At 35.5% G+C, this 16,460-nt stretch overlaps 1 protein-coding gene across 1 annotated transcript in view; it reads right to left on the reverse strand.

Annotated features, from left to right (window-relative positions):
* Window positions 1-2,003, reverse strand: part of LOC144442429 (protein FAM124A-like) — a 7,433-nt gene extending 5,430 nt beyond the window's left edge. Inside the window, exon 1 of the mRNA XM_078131774.1 lies at window positions 1,758-2,003. Coding sequence (XP_077987900.1) covers window positions 1,758-1,773 — 16 coding nt within the window. The 5' untranslated portion in view covers window positions 1,774-2,003. The remainder of the gene's footprint in view (window positions 1-1,757) is intronic.
* Between the last annotated feature and the right edge of the window lie 14,457 nt (window positions 2,004-16,460).

Genomic DNA, 16,460 nt, shown 5'->3' on the forward strand with positions numbered 1-16,460 from the left:
TATATATTCAGGGGACGTGGGGTTCGAATCCTACACGTGTTACTTTCCTGCCAAATTTAATATATATATATATATATATATATATATATATATATATATATATATATATATATATATATATATATATATATATATATATATATATACATATCTGTCTGTGTGTGTATGTGTGTATATGTGTGCGTGCGTGCGTGTGTGTCTGAGGGGTTGTCCAAACTGTTGTCCGAATGCATGTTATATAGTGTAAAAAATCAGACAGATGCTCACATTCAGGTATCAAAAGTCCACGAAAGGGGACACCACACGCGCTATAGATATATCTGTCACTGTTGCCATGGATATTCACAATCGGCATGACAACGGCTTAATTATATTTTTCCCTGCGGTGACTAAGGTCATTGTACAGACGTATCCAGTAACATAAGTCGAGCTTAAATATTACGTTAGTACTATAATCACTGGTGTTAATTGTATTTACCTTTAATTTATGTCTACTATTTGTATCTACAATTCTTTGTACCGGTCCTGATGTACAATAAGCATATAATTAGTACGGAAGGTTTGGCAAATTAGCACGACAGACGCCGCAATGTTTATTTACTTAGCTCATACAAATTACATACGTAGGACCATTTCCGTATTGTACGGAATTGAAAGCAAGGTCGAGGTGTTATGTTAGGTGTGTAAATATTTCTAAGGTTATGCACCTTCATAAAAATAACATTTGAATACAACTTAATAAAATAGGAAAATCGCTAATTTGGCTGGTTCTAAAATAATCGCCATATTGACTTTGTCGAAACATCGCCATCTGTTTGTGGTTTCAATGCGTTCTTTGTATGATACCATGTATGGTTCGACTGTGGAACGTTATCAAGCAATATAGTCTCTCCTAAACATATATATACTAGGATTTCAAACTGTTATACACCTTTTGATAGGTTATTCATAGTCACCAACTGTATCCTACAATGACGTGAATGATATATCAGTTTACGTCTGCACTGGAAGCAGACTCATAGTAAACACGGTTTCCAAGATGAAATGTGATCCCGTCACCCGACAAACGAATGTCCAAAAGGTCGGTTTAGGTGGACCATAGACATTGTTGGCGAGCCAAACAATACCGCGAAGTGTTCTTTAGTGGAACTCTACTTCGTTCGATAACTGGTCGAATTACCTAATACTACAAGAATTACTGTATTGGAGTGTTGGGATAATTAGCCTCATTTTGAAATAAAGAGCTAAGGTTTATCAAGTTTGACATTCCATGTAAACTATTTCCTTTACCATGCTTCCCTTTGTATTGAATCGGTAAGCTCTTGTCGCGATATCAACAGCTGTTCTGCCTAATAACCACGTGTGGAGAATACAACGAAGGGTACAATGGTCTGTACACATACTATGGCAAATCTGACACCAAAAATCAGTTTGTGAATTTTGAGAGAAAATGCACGCTACCAGATAAATATACGCCTGTATCTTAATACAGAGAAGCGGTGACAGGAATAGTATCGACGTTCAAATTATGGATGTATGAAAAGTTCTGAAAAAAAGGCGAAAAATTGATTCTTACGGTAATACATTATTCATCGAGAGGCGAAGAGGTGTTTCTTGTGGATTTTTTCGTTTCCGTTAAAGGTGATCAGATAACAATGAAATCATTGTTATCATGTGAACATAAAGATGTGAAAATATATATTAGGTTGAAGGATTACTAATTTTGATAAAATGTTAATAATAAGAATTGTTCTTACTTGATGTAGATGTCATACTCCCTAGTGGTTCTACCGGCAACCTGTAATAGAATGAACAAAGTCAATACACGGTCAATATACTCAGTATGTACAATTCAGCTTCTGTACGCTGGGAAACACACACGAATCGTCATGTTGTGTCTCTAATCTGTGAGACCATAGGTGTCTGTCAAACAAGAGGAGTTGTATCTCTTCTATTAAGTAGCACTTGTTCCAATCAAAGCCAGTCCATCAAATACCGTCGATAAATTACAATATGACGTATTGCCCCCAACACCAGAAATGACGCATACGTGAGCAATAGCCTTGGAATTATATTGCGCATGCGCACATTGTACCGGTATATTATTGTTTCATCTTTAGAATGTCGACATAAATCGATCATAATTATCATATGAATTGAAATGCATGTATGTATATGATTGTTATCACAAATGATTCATTTTACTAGTAATAACTATGTACACACATCCTACCATTGAAATGTACATCAGAAAAGCATGAATTGTCTCTCGATCGGAAACAACATGCACAGCTCCTAAATATTACGTTGGAGAATGCATTGTGATTGTTGAAAAACAAAGGATTGACGTAATAATTGTATATGTACGTGTTTCTATAAGTCCTGCAGTAAACCACGACTGTTCACTTCATGATTGGTATTACTACGCTGTGCAAATACGAATACGGTAATTTACTACATGGAATAACGCAAGACAGGACTACATAGCATTAGGAATAAATGCAATTATGGAGTAATCATATAGTAAGTCCAGGTAGGCCGGCAAAATCTTACTGCGTCAACTGTAAATATATTTGACTCATCCCCTTCAGCTCTTTTGAAAATAGTCTAACCCTACCCCCTTTAGTAAGTGGAAAAATACAGCCCCCCCCCCCCCCCCATCCCCACCTCGAAGCAAAATAACACATGTCAAGCCACCACGCTTCCTCTGTATATTCCCTGTTACTATATAAGGAGGTCGAAAGTGGTCGCCTCCAGATACTGTAAATTTTGACATTCACTCATTAATGTACTTGTTTTCTGTGTGCCACCTTGATGTGCCTTTGATAGCAAATATTTTACAAAATAGATCCTATCCTGTTTGAAAACTTATTGTGAACACATTAGGTTCAGAAACTTAAAGACATAACCAAATAACATTTCTAAAAAATGGTTTGGGTTTCCATCATAGTTGGAAATAAACTCTCAAAACTTAAGATATTGAAAACTAAGCCCAAAGTAAGACTTGCCATCTTTCAGATACTTTTGAAAGATAAAGAAAACTTATTTGGGACTTAGATTTAATATTTTTAATTTTTGGATATTTTATTCTTGTAGTACCTGTGTACAATTATGCAAATTTACCGTTTTCTCTTCTCTTTGTTTAGCACATGTTAAGAAATTCAAAACCAGGCGTCGAATCGTCCTAGGTGTCTCAAATTTGTAGACAGTGCTCGGAGATACTATACCGACAACATTTTCTCCCGGTTAACAAAAGTTGCCAAGGAAAGGAGAGAAATCGTGTCGGCAAGTGTAAAAGACGTTAATTTATGCAAAAAATAAAAATATACAACTTTCGATGATTATTAGAAGACATTGAGAGACAAACTAAGCAAACCCAATGATTTTTTTAGTTTAATTAATTAAAGTGTCATTTACAGTAGAAAAGATGATGACTATATTTGAATATGTGGAAATGTATTTTGGGTGGTTAAAAACAGTGATATGGGTCAAAATGTAAAAATCACCATGGAAACCAGAACTTGAAATATAGAGTCAACATAAGACATGTAACACAAAGTGTATTTATCTTGTCTTTATTGTGAAATATTATGTAGGAAAAATGAGCCAATGAACCTGCATCTCATATACTTCCCTAAACTGCAAATAGATATCATACAAACATGCATATTTACATACATACATACATACATACATACATACAGACAGACAGACAGACAGACAGACAGACAGACAGACAGACAGACAGACATACATACATACAGGCATGCATGCATGCATGCATGCATACATACATACATACATACATACATACATACATACATACATACATACATACATACATGTACATACATGGACAGAGAGAGATAGACACACGCACTCGCACTTAACTACATCAATCTGATTTAGAGAAGAATGGCGTATTTTACCTGTACCAACGAATCCCAACGACCACCTTATTTCGACGAACTTTCAACATATAAGTCATTGTTTAGAATATGTCTGATATAGTTGACAACCAGGCAAAGATGAATCTCCGAGTGAAGCTATTCTAAATTTAGCTCTAACCCTGTTATCTATTCAAACCGTACAGTGTGACTAATATGTATGCATCTATCTGATGTCCACTGTTTTCTACCCCCTTTTATCATCTACGTTTTAATTTTAACGAATATTTACGTAACTTGTATCGACCAATGTGCCGTGTCTAAAATATGACTATTCTGGTGCATAGTGGTCTATCTAAATTGAACAGACGTTAATTTCATTAACAAATGCGATTCTACATACAGATATTTCCAAATCGATCACCTATCGTCAGTAATTACATTAGGTACAGCTCAGTCTGCATATTTAAGTAGAGTTAGTAATTGTGCAGTTTATAGTTGTCGATGGCATGATAGCTTATAGCATTCAATTATTGGTTGAAAATAACATTTTACATCTTATGCAACGGAAAGGTTGGTGTCAGCCGTGAAATCAGAATGGAAAGACTTTGAGATCACTATAGACACGTGAACCGAGTTTTGATAAAATAATTCTATAACTGTGCCTAATTTTACACAAATCATTCTCAATTTTTACATTTCATGGCATTTATTCCATTCTCGGTTATGTAACAACGATTTTTATATTTTATGGCATTTATTCCATTCTCGGTAATGTAACAACGATTTTTATATTTTATGGCATTTATTCTATTCTCGGTAATGTAACAACGATTTATATATTTTATGGCATTTATTCCATTCTCGATAATGTAACAACGATTTTTACATTATGGCCTTTATTCTATTCTTGATAATGTAACGATGAATTCACATTTTATGACATTTATGCTTACAATTAAAATAAATTCACCGAAGCCAGGACGTCATCTGACTAGACAAAGAAATAACCTAGGGAGGAAACAAAATTTACGTTGGTGTTCTCTGGGAAATAAAAGTCATTATACATTACCGCGTTCTCTTTTTTGGGATATGCAATTCGTCTCTGAGGGCAAAACGTGTATTACGTGTTGTACGTGTAAAAATACGGACTTTCTGAACACTTCACTAAAAACACCGATGTATTATCTGCACCTAAATAAGTTATTCCGAACTCTGTATGAAGTCAAACAGAGTTGTTGTAAATTACTCATTTTTCGAACCGTAGCCTTTGTACAGACTTAGATGAAATACGATTGGGTGCATATGTTCGCTGTATGCCTCACCGAAATCAGGTGCCCGTCAGCTAGAATCAATCTTTAAATGTACAGCTTTATACGCTTTTATGGTTTAACTTGGCCTAAGGCAGTCTCATAAAAGTAAGTACCTGGGGGGACTATTATAGGTAAATATGTGCGGCAAACGTTTTAGCAATCAATCTGTACGTCAGTAGTTGATGCCAATGCACCGTAGCAATAATTAGGCTTGTTGTGTTGAAGCATAGACTCTACACGGTCTATGGTTGAAGTATATATTTGTAAGGAAACACTTCACCCTTAGAGCAATTGATGGCTTTATCTGTTATTACAACGATTTTTAACTTAGTCCACACATTTCGATTGACCATTCTCACAAACCAGACCATAATTTCCACGAAGGTAGCTTCTTTGTCGGTACATCTTGGACGATGCCGTAAACGGTAAAGAGATCTAGCCCGGCGGTTTTTATGATGATTTGGTCAGTTGATTTTTGGTAATGTCTTCTCAACCTCTAATGTTGAGAGAACATCACCAAAATCAAGCAAGCGAAGGTGTAAGTACCTTGCTACCTGTAATACAACATTTTAAGGTAATTTCTGAATAATTGTTATCTAAATTATAATTTAAAAAAAGAACAAAACACTGGTTTCAGAATGTAATTCATTTCTGTTATCCGACGTTTTGGACCAATCACTTACATTTTATTGGCTTGTAAATAGCTCGTAATTCATCATTTAGTCAATTCTACTGGTGCCACTGTCTGCAGCCAAAATGACTTAGCCCAAGGTGTTATCTGCTTGTACATATTTGTAACAAAACACTTTTAGTAAATTATCTTAAGGCCAAGTCACCAATATAGCACCTATTTTTAACAGGACACTTAGGTAAATTTTCCGGACAATTGATGCCAACATTCTTGTCGCAGCAATCTCAATCTGTAATCGTGTTTAGAAAAATGTCAGACCTTTTTTCATGCTCATAATTTCAAAATTTAAGAGTTGAGAACTAACCATATTTCATCGTAACTCTGTATAACATGCATCGTGTTGTTCAGCCCTATCAGGATTCTGAGTGATAGCTGATAGCTGATAGCAAGGCACAAATGTTGTATCTTATAGAAGTTTATATGAAAGGTAGTAGAAGTTTAAGTTTGAACGGATTTTCTTTTTTACTTTTTCATTCGCTCAAAAATCTAGAGGTCGCATGGTAGGGCTGCATGGTGGTATATACTAAATAAAGCTGTACAGTATGGTATATACAAGGGCACAATAAATGATTCGTGTTAGATGATTATTATAATTAATACTAGTTATAACATAGCATTATTAACATATCACAATCCAAACTTGTATCCCCAACAAATTTCACCAACTTATCCCTGTCTCACAGATAACCTTAAAAAGATTCATCCATAATCTTTTTAGATATCTTACTGACAAATAAACAAAAAAAACCAAATAAATAAATAAATAAATAAATAAATAAATAAATAGATAAATAAAAAAAACAAATAAACAGTGTTGAAACATAACCTCCATCTGACCTCCGTTGTTGTTAACAGAGATAAAAAAAATCGAAAAAAGGCAACTGGCCAATAACTGTTTTGTAGTCGGCGTACTTGTACGGATGAAAGAGGAAAAAACCACCTCTGGCGAGTCAATTTCTGGTGAACTTTCTCCAAGATATCACACATTTAATAATACTCTGCTCTGATGGGGGGGGGGGGGGGATATAACAGAAAAAACCAGACTGGCATAAATTTAGACTTAATGTATAAGGTATTTTCTTCATGTCAAATATTCTACAAAGTTCATCAAAGTAGTATAGACTGGAAAGCGACTCAAAACATCAAATATTAAAGTTATTGCCTGGCCTGGTGCTTGATTTCTGTTCAGTGTTAAGTTCGTGTGTATGTTTGAATGTTAGTGTAATAAATTAGCCATAGCGATACGTAGTTGGGTCTAATTCGTCATGGACAGAACTGATTCTGTGTCTCGATCGTTTTCAAACCCTGAGCAGTTTCTTCATCGCATCAATCACTTGAAATTCATTATTTTGACAAATCCATTACTTGATTATAAGAATTATAAGATTATAAGAATGTTGTTCGTGAAATTACCATAACCACAACCACTTCAGACGCAGTGGATAATTTATACAAATAAAGGAGAAACTGTCGTCTTTCTTTTGTCATAGGCCTATATATGAATGTGATTGTTGAATAGATTATTTGGTAAAATCAGACGCAGAGAGTATTTACGATGATCAAGACGTTGTTCAAGGGACGTGGAGACACTGGCTTATCTTAATTTCAGTTTAGAAACGTACATAAAATTATCTCGTGTCATATTTATGTTGACTTTTGCGCTGAAAAGAGTATAAGATATTCCTATAGCATCTACAGGTTTATAATGTGCATTTTTGCTACGATTCTGATGTCGGTGGAACTTTTTGGGTGCACTTGAAGGGTACCCCATCGAATACTTTATTCGGACTGACTGTTTTGGCTACAGAACGGTTACTAGTATAGTGACTCGGTTGATCAGACAGCTTTCAGTAAGTACATTCACTTGTGTAATTTTGCATGTGAAGCAATGTTAAAAATGTAGCAGAAAACATGTTGAGGTCTGGCCCATGCCCTTTAACACTGTGTGTTTGTAAAGTAAGTTATGTATTAGAGATCTGTACGATCCACTTGATTCAATTACGTGACCTAGCAACTATGTCAGCATTAACAGTTCAATTAGGTATTTCAATAGAGAACTAAGGGCGTTCATTGACCCGTAAACTATACAGGAACAGTAACCTGGTGAGTGTATCGCTTGCAGATGAGTTTACCGTGGAATCATGCAGTGGTAATCATGGCGAGTATTCATAAACGTAATTGCAGACTGAAACACATGTTTTTATTTTTAAGTTTCTAGCTCTACAAAACAAAGCCTGTTATAAAAATCCCACGTTTTCTTCTTGATGGAGGTCAGTCGAAGTATATGGTTATATACCTCATAGCGACACCTATAGGCCTAACAAGTTTGAAGTATATGGTTATATACCTTATAGCGACACCTATAGGCCTAACAAGTTTGAAGTATATGGTTATATACCTTATAGCGACACCTATAGGCCTAACATGGTTGAATTATATTGCTGGCTAGTTCGCGTTTATTGCGAATGCTAAATTATGCATATACCAAGTAATACATAAGTACTCAGTCTTCACTGTTTGACGATATAACGAAGGTTTTTTGTGGGATATCAAGAAGAAAAACTAGACTTCAGATATTCCATGCTGAACTCCTGCTGTATATATTGACTATCTATCAGAGATAATTCAGTACAAAACGGATTGACGTTTAGAGTACGTTTTGACTAGTTTTGCACTGTAACGGATTTTTTTCAAGAAGTTTAATTAAATACATGTATATTGATTATCTAGACTTTCGTACAATATTGTAAGTTTCTATATTCTGATGATTGTCACAGTTACATCTAATGGCAAACATTTTCATATTAGAACTTAAGCTTATTTGGCGAAGTTTCACTAGATACCAGTGGCCATTGGTCAGAACTTTGCCGTTTGCACCTATAGACTTTCGATACAAAATTGACGTTAATGATATTCGTTCAAGTTATGATTCTAGGAGATTTTCAAGTTATGATTCTAGGAGATTCAAAGTTATAATTGTATGAGTTAGGTTTCTAGGAGATTTCCAAGTTATGATTCTAGGAGATTTCGACATGATTCTGCGAGATTTTTTTTTCAAAGTCATCGCTGTATAAAAGCTATGTCAATGATGCCTGTGATGTCTAAAACAACTCATCACAAATCCTATCAGTCTGAGAGTGACCACTAATAGTTGTACAGTTCTCGTGTAGCAGCCGTGAGAAGATCTGTCAGTCTGGGGTCAACTGTAGCCTACCTGTAGACTTGAAAGACTAACACTACTACACTATTTCAGACATCCTAACTGTAGTCTACTTGTAGACTTGAAGGACTAACACTACTACACTATTTCAGCTATCCTAACTATAGCCTACCTGTATACTTGAAGGACTACCACTACTACACTATTTCCACATGCTGCTGAATTTTTGCCGGTCCGTCTCGAGATGGACGGGAGTTAGGATAGCAGAAGTGGTGCAGTGGCTTTAGTCCTTCAAATCTACAGGTAGACTATAGGGTCATCCAACTAACATTAGTTACCACTTTCTCGTATACTGTACCAGGACAATGTCAGTCACACAAAATTATTCAAGGGAAACGCTATTTGATCAATGAGAAAGTACAAATTGGGACAGCTTTACTACCTGTCAGTATGTACTCAATGTGTTGCTCATATGAGAGAAATTGCAACGTATTATAGAACCAAATATTAGCATTTTTCTTGTACAACTGTTCATGTGTTGTCCACGATTGTACGTAACGTATAGTCGAGATCAAACTAACGAAAAAGTCAGCTAGGAGGGTGTTGGAAATTGGGCTCTATTCCACCAACATATGATATTAGTCCTGCAGGAATTCCCTTTTTAGGATGTTTTCATTGACCTGGGTTAGATTTCACCATTGACCCTACACATGTACAAGGTCTATTGTGTAAAGACCCTTTATAATCTAAGAGTTGTGGCGTTGGACCATTCCCGTTAACTAAACAATTCATTTAGACGTGTACAAATGATGTAAGTCCAACAACAATACTCATTTGTGTGTAAATGTCTGTTTATCCTGTTCAAATAGAAACGTAACAGTGCAGTATTTATCCATTTTCAGGTGCAGTATTTATCCATTTTATAGTAACGTTGCAAACCGTGTTATAGTTTGGTCTGCTGCCAGAACTGTCACCTATGTAAAGTGATATACAAAAAGTCTGAAGCTATAATAAACTACAGAGTATTTTTATTTTGAAATTTGATAAGAAATTCAGAATGCAATTCACTAGCCTATCGGTAGACTTTTTTTTTTTAAAGAATTTTTAATTTTTGCTCCGTTCTCGTGAAAATTCAAAAATTCAAAACGTCAGTTAGGAAAGCGACATAGTGTAGTGGTAGTCGTTGTCAAGTCTACAGGTAGGCTAGTAATTCACCTGTTGAGGAGAATACTTGTATGTGATCTGATTGAGAAACAGGATTAACGTAACCGTAACACGTGTGTTTACATGCACACAATAAGACTGTTGTTTTAAACCATAGCATTAACATACACCAAGGGTATTGTTGCCAAACCGAATGAACTGTTGTTTTTATCATGTCCAAATTCCGAATTGTCCTTGGCAAGTGTTTTGATGTGTGTTAACTTGATTTGATCTTAGTCAGAACCAGATGTAATATTTAGTTGTCATGGAAATTGCTTATCTTACTATTTCATGTTTGACAATAATATAACACAAAAACTTAAAATTTGGAATGAAAATTATAGTAATGAAAACGAAAGAAGGGTTTTGATACGAATTTGTTGAAGTGGCTGCCTAACTAAGCCTTTGACCAGGTATGTATGTCTTTTACCTGTATGTGAGTAATGTATGTTGTCTATCGCTGTGACAGTTAACGTGTTCTACATCGCGTAATGTATGTTATACGTTGCTGAGTGGAAATAATCCTCGTTGATTGATAATCTCTTAATCAAATACCACGACTTGCCAGTAAAAGTGTAATGCATGTGATCAATGCTGTCAATCTTAATTGGTGTGATGACGTCATAGATAAATAGGTCATTACACCTTATTTTAATAAAGAACGCTAAGTTGGGTAAACGACAAATTAGAACTAATTGTCAAAAGTATTTGGGACTGCGTCACACGTGAAATTATTCTATTCTAATCATGGATATATTAGGGAGATATACATCCATATTCTAATGGTGCTATGACGTACATAACCCCTGTTAATTTGAAATACCTTCAATGTGTAAATTGCTTAAAGTGAAATCCTAATATCACAAGTAGGGTTTGGACACTGAGCTACAAAATTACTTGTAAATGTCAAACATAAAAGTGATACTAACCAATCAACATGATCGAGAATAGTTGGGTCCAGTTGTGCTTCTGACTCTGTATCTGAATCCATCGTACGTCTGGCATATAAAAACCCAGAGTTATTCCAATATCTTGTCATTTAGCGTGACCAAAATATGTTTTCCTTACACAGTCACAAATCATGGAGTCCCAGGCGGTACGGCGTCTGTGTTAACAAGTTGTCAAGACTGCTAAATATACCCTAAAGATCACTCTAGGAGGGACCAATGCATAATTAGTTTTCTTTTGGTCTCCTTCCCGCATAAATCAGTACAAACAAGGCGCTTTGTCAACTAGCCAACACTTTTGTGTTGGTGTAGATTCATTCAACGAGCTACAATGACTCAATCGAGACGTTACTCAATGGAATTCAATGACTACCATACAACTTACGACTCGCTTCTCATTCCGACTACTTTACATTTTTTGTTTACTTTAGACTTTTCTGAAGGTGATTGCCATGTTTCTTTTCGTGGCAATTATCACCTGTTCTGCCAGGACTAATTATCAAACAATAACAATGATAATCACAATGACATTTTTTACAGCTCGTGTTTCTCATATTGATACAACAAGGGAATTTATTGATGATTATTTTCAGATTAGGTGAATACAAACGAGTAAGTATAGTATTTGATTATTTACCAACGTCATGTATTTCTACTTGACCAATATCAAACGTAATATGAGATTGCAATGTATGTTTTTCTCAATGAAAAAAACGCTGACACATTTAGGAAGGATTATTTGAACAAGTGTTATATTGATTCGTTTATTGTTGATAAGAATTCTTTTCCAGCTTTGTGGAGTTGCTGTGTGACTGTATTTTGAGTTGTACTGATGGTATAGCCCGTCAACCACTTGTAGTCTAAATGCTAACCTTCATCGAATCTTAAAAATCTCTCGTTGATTCGATAGCACGTTGACATCCAGACTAAATCACTTGAGACTGTCTGACAATGAATAATTGGAAATAATTGTAATGTGCTCACAAATATAATATATATATATATATATATATATATATATATATATATATATATATATATATATATATATATATATATATATATATCTGTGTATTTGTGTCTGTGTCTGTGTGTATATGTGTGTATGTGTGTCTGCGTGTCTGTGTCTGTCTATGTGTGTATGTTTGTGTGTCTGTGTCTGTCTGTCTGTCTCTCTGTCTGTCTGTCTCTCTGTCTGTTTGTCTGTCTGTCTGTCTGTCTGTCTGTCTCTGTGTCTGTGTGTCTGTGTGTCCGTGTCTGTGTGTCTATCTGTGTCTGTGTCTGTCTGTATGTATGTATGTATGTCTGTATGTATGTATGTATGTATGTATGTATGTATGTATGTATGTATGTATGTATGTATGTATGTATGTATGTATATGTGTGTCTGTCTGTCTGTCTGTCTGTCTGTCTGTCTGTCTGTCTGTGTGTCTGTTTGTCTGTCTGTCTGTGTGTGTGTGTGTGTGAATATGATAGTTTAATGTGATACAAGCTGAGTTTATAAAAGAAATTACTTTAATAAAAATAATTATATGAAACCTCAATAAAACTAATCTAGTATATTGTTTACTAAAGTCGATGGATGACATCAAAGACATTCTAAAAATTATCTTCTTGTATTTTAGAATATTTTATTACATATTACGGATTTCCTCAGCATTTACAATATGTTTTATTAACTATGTCATCGGATCATTTATGAGTTATATCTCAATACCAGGTTTGAGTTCAGTCAATTACAATTCATGGTCAAGTATGCTTCAGTAATTAGAATACTTTGAATACCTTTTGAACACACACAGCTAAAATGACGTCACATGACGTCACATGACGTTCTCTGATGACGTTCATGTATAAAATCAGGTTGTATCCTTTTAATATAAGACAATTTTCATGACAATGGTAGAAATTAATGATGTAATTGTGTTCTAGAGATTGTAGTTAGGCAGAAATACAGTTTTAAAATGAAAGGAGAGTAAACCAACTAGGCCAAAGACATTAGTTGCACTTTGATTCCTTTTTTCACCTTATCTCTCAACACCTTACTAAGTGATTGGTAGGTTTCTTTGTGATTGGAGAACTACCTGATGACGTGCGACCATGGAGGAAAAGGTGGACATTTTTTAAATACATATTATATTGCAACTATTTGTGGTAATTGTTTTGTTACTTCAAGTTGTATACATTATACAATTAGTACATTCAGTTTCACCAGCAGAGGATTTGCCCTCTGACATACGTGTACATTTATATTCCGAATTTGAGAGTTTTGCTTCAGATATTACATTTTTTGGACTATGTTCACTCAGTTTGGACACCCGTCGTACAAATCCAGTCAAATCAACTCTTGAATCAGTACAATGGCGTGTATAAATTTACAAACTTGATTACGGAATAGGTCAGCATTAGGTGTATGGGGGGGGGGGGTGTCAGCTTGGATTCAACACATGCGAACTAGAAGGATAGTCGACAGTTTCCCCTAGTCGAATGTTGGTTTGTGTTTGAATACTATGGTGGGGTCACGTGATTTCATGTTTAGATTTCACAGCGTCACATGCTAAGTGGATTCCTACGTTAACATTAAAGTTTAAAACCAAGTGTTCGATTGCAACCATGATCAGTCAAACTCACTGCAAAGTTACACAAATATTTTGGTGTTGTTAGAAACCTATTATAGATCGACTTAATCTCTTAACCCGCATTAGTTTCATATTGAAGACATCTCCACTGACCTGGTAAGTATGGTGATGTAGACGCCCGTGGCAGTTGCTTTCATTGTCTATGTACTCGACGTGGAATAAATGGTTGCATTGTACTCGGAAATACTTCTACACACTTTTGACACTGTAGTCACGACCCCGGCAGAGAGTAAGTGGACGGAAAACTTAAAGGGTGGCATGATGAATGATAGTGACTCTTCACTGCTAACAGTCGCCATAAATCACCACAAGACTCGTTTGCAGGACAGTAATTGTTACATATCGGAAAAATAACCAGAGGCGTTCATAAATCATCAAGTCAAGGGTGTCGACGGCAACTCTTGACAGTTGGGGGTAGTAAAGTTGAAGTTTGTATCAGATCTGAAGCAGCCTTTTTCCTGTCTAAGTTGGTGTGTAAGAGGACATTGGAATCCACGTGTAATATACAGCGACTTGCAGAAAATGTGGCTTTTGCCAAAATCCACAGAGGATGAAGTACACTTTTTGTTCTATTGTAATCTTTACACGGAAGCATTACTAGATAAAATAATAACTTTAATGCCAAACTTTAGTCATATGAACATATACAATAAACTATAACATTTAATGATTTAATTTAATTAATTTAATTTCCCATTGATACTGCAAACTTTTAGTTACACGAGGCCTTTAATCGTAGGAAAAAACTTTATTACAACTGAGACATAACGTAAACCTGGACATTTTCGCTAAAACCATAGGGCTGGATGTCGATCATTTTTTGTAAGTTTTATTCAAGTATAATTTGATAAGTCCATGTAGGACACCTTTAGTTAATAACAAATAACATGACATGACATAATATAACATAACATAACATAACATAACATAGCATAGCATAGCATAGCATAGCATAGCATAACATAACATAACATAACATAACATAACATAACATAACATAACATAACAGCAAGTTGAAGTATATCTGGCCATGTTTGATACATCCAAGGATATATGTCGTGCAGACCAAAATGTAATTATTCTGTACCTTGGGAAGCTGACGTCGTCGAAGATTTAATTGCATGATGATTGACACGTTTGTACAATTAAAACACTAATATCTATCTGTAGACCACAAATATTATCATGTTTATAAATTTTGAAAAATGACATAGTTGAAGAAATGACTGCACCATAGACTTTTGACACAACCACACAGGAATCAATAGGGGAACTACACTATAAGATTATGAAGAATGAATCAGAGATGGTGGAGAGGATATTTCCACCTCCACTGTCTATGATTGAATGAATACAGTTTCCATATTGCTACATTTTGTCCAAATGAAAGGAACTAACTGCCACCATGCAGACATCAAATGCAGACAGACATCAAAACATTGACGCCAGCGTGTCTGCGTCTAGTTATAGTACATATGTGTAAAATGGTTATTACATTCAGATTAAATGTAGCGAGAAATTGCAATCTTGTTATCTTAAAGTGTAGAATGTGCACTTTTTTATTGGTTTCTGTGTAGTTCTATTAAACTGAGTCAGTGAACAGTAACCTGCTAAGCGCTGTAGATGGTTTAATATGCACACAGAGGCTGGATAACCGAGACGTGTGTGTGTGGTGTGTGTGTGTGTGTGTGTGTGTGTGTGTGTGTGTGTGTGTGTGTGTGTGTGTGTGTACGTGTGTGTGTGTCTCTCTCTCTCTCTGTGTGCATCTGTCTGTCTGTCTGTCTGTCTGTCTGTCTGTCTGTCTGTCTGTCTGTCTGTCTGTCTGCCTGCCTGCCTGCCTACCTGCCTGCCTGCCTGCCTGCCCGCCTGCTGCCTGCCTGCCTGCCTGCCTGCCTCCTAAACAATTAAACACCCGGACACCAAAATGTTACAGACCCTGTCCCTTATAAAACCAAATAAAACTCGAACACCATGCACCACCTAGTCCTAGGTTTATAGCTTGTGTTAATAGAGCAAAACTGGCGTAATCGCTTGGTCAAAGTCAATCCCTGATAGAGAGTGCGCCACCAAGCGATGAAATGACAACCACCTGTTGATGTCCAATCATAATTGAATGGAAATTGTTAGCTCGTTCTTCTCATTACGTGTGATATAATCAATATGTCCATTTTACAAAATTGTTCATACAAATTTCATGAACGGAATAACTACGGTCCATTTTTTTTACTCAGGTCTAACAAAAAATGTTGTAGTTCTGATTACGCTCAATTTTAGAATAGGTGGGGTGGGTATATTTTTTATTTTATTTTTTTACATATATATTTATTTTACATGTGAGTGTCTAGTTCAGTTAGTTATGTTTTCCGTTGCTTTCCGTGTGGCCTCTGTGCTATTGGTTTCTTCTCATCAGATTACAGCCATTACAGATTGGAACAACAGTTTTATATTGTCTTTTTGAGTTGATGTCAGTTTTCGCATCCAATATTTCATTTGAGACCACAGTTTTCGCGATTTTATTTTTTTTTTCTCGAATACGTAAAAAGAAGTTTAGGGTCGGCAGTAAAAAAGAAGGTGGGGTCAGGTAACTGGAACCAAACAATTTATTTTGTTAGGCCTTAGG

The sequence above is a fragment of the Glandiceps talaboti genome, chromosome 11 (assembly GCF_964340395.1).
Source record: "Glandiceps talaboti chromosome 11, keGlaTala1.1, whole genome shotgun sequence".
Classification (NCBI taxonomy): Eukaryota; Metazoa; Hemichordata; class Enteropneusta; family Spengelidae; genus Glandiceps; species Glandiceps talaboti.